At 34.2% G+C, this 7092-nt stretch overlaps 1 protein-coding gene across 1 annotated transcript; it reads right to left on the bottom strand.

Moving 5' to 3' along the window:
* Positions 1-634: 634 nt before the first annotated feature.
* Positions 635-6537, bottom strand: LOC144959742 (uncharacterized). The gene is made up of 3 exons (XM_078892455.1): positions 6313-6537; positions 3613-3724; positions 635-2888 (listed from the first exon to the last, which is right to left on the bottom strand). The coding sequence occupies exons 1-3, from the start codon at positions 6420-6422 to the stop codon at positions 2514-2516; spliced, it is 597 nt and encodes a 198-aa protein (XP_078748581.1). The 5' UTR covers positions 6423-6537; the 3' UTR covers positions 635-2513.
* Between the last annotated feature and the right edge of the window lie 555 nt (positions 6538-7092).

Raw genomic sequence — 7092 nt, 5'->3', positions numbered from 1 at the left:
TTAGTTTTGTCCTGGTCTTGGCCAGAGTCCTTGGCTGAGAGGCAAACAGTCAATTGTATAGTATTAGTTTAAGGAGATATTTTTTTAGTCACTAAGAGGAATACACTCAAATGTTTACAAATCATATGTTAAAAATGAAAAGAATAACAGTACATAAGAGAGAGACGATTTACAAGGAAAAAAATATCATCTCCCAAAACTATAACTATACATTCGACTGTTTCCTTCCAGCCAAGGTCAGGACAAAACCAGGCAATCTCACCCAGACACAAAGACAGAAAGCAATTGGAAAACAGATAAAGGGGGATAGAACACAGCAAGTACCTCCCAGCCCACTATGGGAGGTCAGGAACCCCACCCAGACTATGGGGCCTCTCGATTAACGACATTGACAAGGCCAATGTGAAATGAAATGATCCAAATGAACCCAAAGTCACATTGAAAGGCCCAAGGATATTCAATACCCCCACCCCCCAAATGAGGGAGGGGGATATCCACCAACAGAGAATCTCCTGACACTACTCCAAAACATTTAAAACACAGAAAACAAACAGACATCCATGCATGCACGCACACTCGCAAACAAACTCAAAAAAAAAAAAAAAAATACAAAAAGAACGAAGTGCATAAAAAATTCTTTTTAGATTACATATTTTATTTCTGGTTCTCATTAATAACAAATGTACAGTAAGTTTTACATAAAATTGTTAAAATCATAATTAACAACCAAGGTATTTCAAACAATAATGATGATGATGAATATTATCATTAATATTATTATTGTAATAACTCTATAAAAATATAATTAATAACAAGGCCTCCCTCCAAAAAAAATCATCAATCACAATAAAACAACTGGTATCTCTTAACATATAGGAATAAGAGTCTTCAACAGAAAACTGAATAGCAAACAGTTCAATTTGTGTTTGATCCATTCTCTTGCCAGCAAGTTTACAAGCAGGAAAAGCATTGGCACCCCAGTCATTAACTTCCTTGTTTGAGACAATTGTTGAGTATAAACTCATCTGTACCTTGTTCAACAATAATAAAAAATTAATAAAAACCCAATCAGTCATCAAAGGTCAAAGCATATTGATGTAAAATATCACTTCATTAGAGATGAAATAACGAAAAACAATCTCAGCATTGAATGTGTTCCAACTGATTCAAACCTAGCTGATATGTTCACCAAACCAGTTTCCAAAATCAAACTTCAATGCTTCATTAAACACATCGTAACTTAGACAGACGATGCCTTGAACTTGAATACAACTAATTGTCTGGGAGGATTGCAATAGCATCTTCAAATTTGGATAAATATTGCAAGAACATTGATGATGTCACAGGCAATCCGATGTAACAGACTGAGACCAAGATATCATACAAATGATCCAGGGATGTCCTATCCAAGATGGTTGCACAAGGTCTGCCTTGGTTGGGTTTTGTTTTATTTTTTTAAATTTTGAAATGGAAATAAAGTTGGATGAATAAAAATTTTTTTTTTTTTTAAAGTCCTAGCTCTTTTGCATGGACTTCTAAAAATAACAATAGAGATATTCAACATCCATCCACACCAACCGATTATCAAGATTTATCCACAAATCCTAAGACTAACCATCCATAAAAAAGGCTTAAGAAATTCTAGGACTTGTTGCAAGAGCAGCTAATTTGGAAAAAAAATATTGCCGCAAGCACTGCGTCTCCTATAAAAAGGCAACAAATATTCAATTTTTTTTTTAAATCTAAAACTTGAAAGAGAAATACTTCAAAACACAAAAGAGATTCAAGAGATGAAAGAGCTGTGAAATTCATTCCATATCATTCAATAGAGAATAATAATTCTCACATTATGCTAGCATTCACGTGTTTCATTAGCAAATAAATGTCACAGGACATTCTTTCAAAGAGATTCAAGAGCTGTGAAAATCATTCTATATCATTCCATAGAGAATAAAAATTCTCATTGTTCGCATTCACGTGTTTCATTAGCAAATAAATATCCAACTCAAAGGACACTCTCTCCAGAGCTTTAGAGAAAGCCAAGGCGTTATATCCAGTCAGCTGTCATGAGATAAGGAACAAATATTTAACACACAATGGAAATTGGAAAAAATGAGGCAATGCGTCCAAGACCGACACTGATTGTGGTATTGAAAGGAAGACTGGTTGGGACCACACTAGATTACCCGAACCTGGAAGCTGAGGGGTTTCCTTTGTGTCTTTTGGCTTCTCTGAAGACGGGTGAGTAGAGATAGGAAGACAAAACTCAAAATTAAATCTAACTCCACCCTAAATCTATCCTTCAGTGCCCTTCTTCTAAGATTTCCCATCACTGAAGGATACGTCAAACTCATCCAAAAAGTACATTGAGCCAATTACGACGAAAATATGGAGAACTATATTCTTTTGTCCACTCTTCTGAAAAACAAAAAGATTGAAGACTGAAAGACCTTTGGACTGGCAGTAACAACAACAAACTAGACTTGTCTGTTTTAACAGTTCGTACTACAGCGTCAAGAAGGTAAAGACCTCCTCTGCCTGACAACTTCAACATACCGACAGTATTTCTCATAATCTAACCCCTCAAACAATCTACAAATTGTCGCTTTCAAAACCAGATTTTTGCCTCTCCGTACTTCAGACTCCTTTATTCTCTTACTACAACGAAGCGGGTCATCCGAGTCGTCTCCCATGCCACTGCTGCTGGACTCCACTTCCCGATCCAGTGTGCTAATGGCCGACTCTTCCTCTGCTGCCAGTCGAGATTCCTGCCACATTTGGATCTCCCCGACACAGAGAACAGGAGTCCCTTTGCGACAGTGGAAGTCCAGACTGCCTATCAGACTAGTGTCTACCAATATAGAAGATGGCCTTGAAATGGATGGGTTCTGTCATGAAATTCAAAACAACCAAGTGGTCACAACTATTTGAATCCAGATTTACGACTAATGATGCATGTGCAACCAAGAGTATTTCTTTACAGTTATCAATTCTTTAGGACAAAGATATAAAATTTGATGGCAAATTGTTTCTGTTTTGCTCATGGTTCTTGAATTTAGTTGTATCTTCACTAAAATACAACAACAATTTTAATGGCTGTTGTGTTTTACCTCACTGCAGAATATCGTTAACCAATTAAAAACTGTATTTTTGTTTTTTGTTGTTTTTTTTTTTCTTTTCAAACTAATTATTGCCAATCGACTGCAATGTTGATGCAAACGTTTTCTGATAAAATTTATGTTGATATACTAGATATTTAATTACTAATGTTATATATAGAGAAGAAAAAAAGAAGGAATTTGGATAACATGTCAATTTGCATGGTATTGATATATCCGTTCTGCACTGGATTAAAGTCTAATAATAATAAATTACATGCAAAACCATTATGTGATTCCCTATTGGGAAAAGATGCAAGGAGATGAAAGATATAGAAGAGAGGGAAAGGACAGCATGAGTGAGCAATAAAAATATTTTGAAAGTTCAATGTTTTAAAAAATCTTCCAGTAACTACAAGCAAAATAAAATTTAGAGAATTTAAGGAAAATCAAAATTTCCAGAAAATAGATACTGCCATGTAAATTGCCTGTGCTAATCATACTCAACTCTCACCTGTGCAGCCTTCTCTTTCAGATCATCAACTGTTGATGAGTCTTGATTGACAACAGGTTTCAGTGGCTCCATTACCTCCAAGACTTGCTTCACTGGATCATAATGACTTACTCTGTAAGAGACAAAAACTATTTTTTAGGAACAGGGCTTTTGGTCAGTCCCTACCAACGGGTGCTCGCACCTCAGGGATGCCAATCAGGAGGTAAAAAATTAATTGAAATTTTATGCAAACATATAGAATGACCCCTTTCTGAGTAATGAACTTCAGTAAAAATACATAATGTACTTACTTTTTCTGTTAATCAGTTGATTGGAAAGTATACTGAGGGTTTATAGCATACTGAATTCCGTAAATATACAGAAAATTGGCAACATTGTCGCACCTGTTGGTCAGTACTGATGATGTACCCTAGCCCTTGTTTGTCAGTTCCGATGAATATCTTCCTAATACCCATTTGTCAGTTCTAAATTATTCCATTAAGTTATACTGATATTCTTTAATAGTCGTATTACTTCAAAATCTATTGTATATCAATTCACGCCACAAATTGAAAATATTCAAGAAGCAAAACCGATAAAAATCAAGCTGACAATACAACAGGCCAATGAGTTGCACCGTAGTTCGCTTAAGATTACTCTCCCTTAAAATAAACTCTGAGACTAATCCCGACTTTTCTGCTCTAAATCATAAGTTATATAAAACGTTTTAGATAAACCCCACGGTGAGCTAGTCAGGATGAGATAACTCATCAATCTGGATCTTCACAACTGGGATAGGCAGAGAGTCTCTTAATCATAACCTACTTCCATCTCTCATCTTTTACCCTCTACATTGCGCAATGAAGCAAAAAACCCCCCCAAAAAACGGCTTTATTATTCGAGTTTGTAGTGTGGGCAAAGATTCATTGAAAAACACAAAAAATGTCTGGATCGCTGAAGGGTTGTTCCCCTTGAGTTTTGGATAAGATAAACCTCAGATAAGATACTTTTTAACCTGGCCCTCGGGAGTTTAAGCGGACGGCACAGTATTTGTATTTCAGGGTATGCAAGATGTAATGACATCACACATCAAGAAACATTTAAGTTTCGACAGTGTGTTGCCATTTTAATTACAAATCATCGATGGCTAAGGCCATTAGGGTGATAATGATGGTGGTGATGATTATCAACAATAATATGAATTTTAAATATTAATGGATAAATTTCAATTCAAGAACGAAAGCAGAAAAACAAATTGTAATTATTTTAAAGGTTGTGTGTATGTGTTTTTGAATATTATCATTTTTTGTTTTTTTTTCTTTTAAGAATGTTCCAGGCAACCTGGTTGCCATTATTCGTTCTTGTAAAGTTGGATATAGAGCCAAACTTTTACATTAGTATTAGGTTTTATCACCATTCTACAATTCTGGAAATGAGAAAACTATATACACATATCTAAACATGACTACCTAAAATCTAAACAAATGAAAAAAAATATTTAAAAAGAAAAAAGTTACTGCCCTCACGCCAAACCAAATCATTCAAATGGTAACCCACTATTAATACATAGAAACAATGCCTTCAGAACTACTTGACATAGCCAAATACCTGAGGAGAATCAATGTGGGGTCACACCCCACAAGGATCATGTTTATGTTTTTCTCTTTTGTTTGTGTGTGTGTGTGTGTGTGTGTGTGTGTGTGTGTGATATGTACATAAGTTGGCGTTTTATTCACATTCTCTATGTTGATAATCTAAATTTACATTTTTTTAAATAGTAATTTCTCGATAAAAAAAACGAAACACTTTATCTACGGGCCCCTCTTCTTATTATAATCACTCTTATTATTACCTAAAAACAGGTAAACCGGTTTTGATTAAATCGTCCACCTCTTCAAATAAAACTTTGTTGTACCCAAATATACGGTAAAAAGAATAAAACAACATGGAAGAATATAAAATAAATAAATTTTAAAGCTTGCTAACGCGAAAACCCACCACGAGCTAGGAGGAGGTGGTGGATCTGATAGATAGATGGGTGAATACATCATAGATCAATAGATATGATAATAGAAATAGTAATAGGAGAGAGAGAGAGAGAGAGAGAGAGAGAGAGAGAGAGAGAGAGAGAGAGAGAGAGAGAGAGAGAGAGAGAGAGAGAGAGAGATGTACAAGAAGAGAACTATAGAGAGAAGAAGAAGAAGAAGAAGAAGAAGAAGAAGAAGAAGAAGAAGAAGAAGAAGAAAGAAGAAGAAGAAGAAGAAGAAGAAGAAGAAGAAGAAGAAGAAGAAGAAGAAGAAGAAGAAGAAGAGAAGAAGAGAAGAAGAAGAAGAAGAAGAAGAAGAAGAAGAAAGAAGAAGAAGAAGAAAAAGAGAAGAAGAAGAAGAAAAGAAGAAGAAGAAGAAGAAGAAGAAGAAGAAGAAGAGAAGAAGAAGAAGAAGAAGAAGAAGAAGAAGAAGAAGAAGAAGAAGAAGAAGAAAGAAGAAGAAAAAGAAGAAGAAGAAGAAGAAGAAGAAGAAGAAGAAGAAGAAGAAGAAGAAGAAGAAGAAGAAGAAGAAGAAGAAGAAGAAGAAGAAGAAGAAGAAGAAGAAGAAGAGAAGAAAGAAGAAGTTAGGAAGTAGAAGAGGAAATAAGTTAGGAAGTAGAAGAGGAAATGAAGAAGTAGGAGGATGAGGGAACCAGAAAATTACTTTAACTTTAATTTTTTTAATTAAAAATTACCGGCCAGAGACACGGATATTTTTTGCACTCAACTCCTCCTCCCGGAGCCATTGCAAATCATTTATGCAGACAGGTACTGCACTGTCTGGAAGCTGGTAAAACTTTGACATTGTTTAGTATCATTATGTGGTTTGCATCAGTTGTGTAGTTTCACTATGCTATGCTCATTGAGTGAGGATAGAGAACGAGAAAGTAGAAGAATGAACCTTATGACATCACAATGAACAGAAGTATTGCCAGGTGTCTTTGAAAAAATTCGCCAACTTTATTCCAGAATTCGCCAAAAAGAGCTTCTCTTTTATTTTCGGGTGGATAAGCCTGGGGGCAGTGGTATGAGGAAGCTGTAATATCAATGCCGAATGAATTCAACTTGTTTTCAACATAATTATATAATAATAATAATAATAATAATAATAATAATAATAATAATAATAATAATAATAATAATAATAATAATAATAATAATAATAATAATAATAATAATAATAATAATAATAATATCTTTATTGTCCCCAAAAAGTGGCAATTTGTCATTTGGTTACACATTTATAACAATACAATATTGACATAGACACACTCACACAAGATGCACACTAGTAACATAGTAGTTATCATTAAAAAAAACATATGAAAGTATATGAAATACAAAGTATAATACAAATCACAGATTATACACACTTGTTCACGTCTTTATAATACAGATCACAGTGATTTACATAGAAGATAATAATAATAATAATAATAATAATAATAATAATAATAATAATAATAATAATAATA

This window comes from Berghia stephanieae, chromosome 14 (assembly GCF_034508935.2).
Source record: "Berghia stephanieae isolate SIO BIC M18660-M18661 chromosome 14, UCSD_Bste_1.3, whole genome shotgun sequence".
NCBI lineage: Eukaryota > Metazoa > Mollusca > Gastropoda > Nudibranchia > Aeolidiidae > Berghia > Berghia stephanieae.
This window is presented reverse-complemented; position numbering and strand designations above follow the sequence as displayed.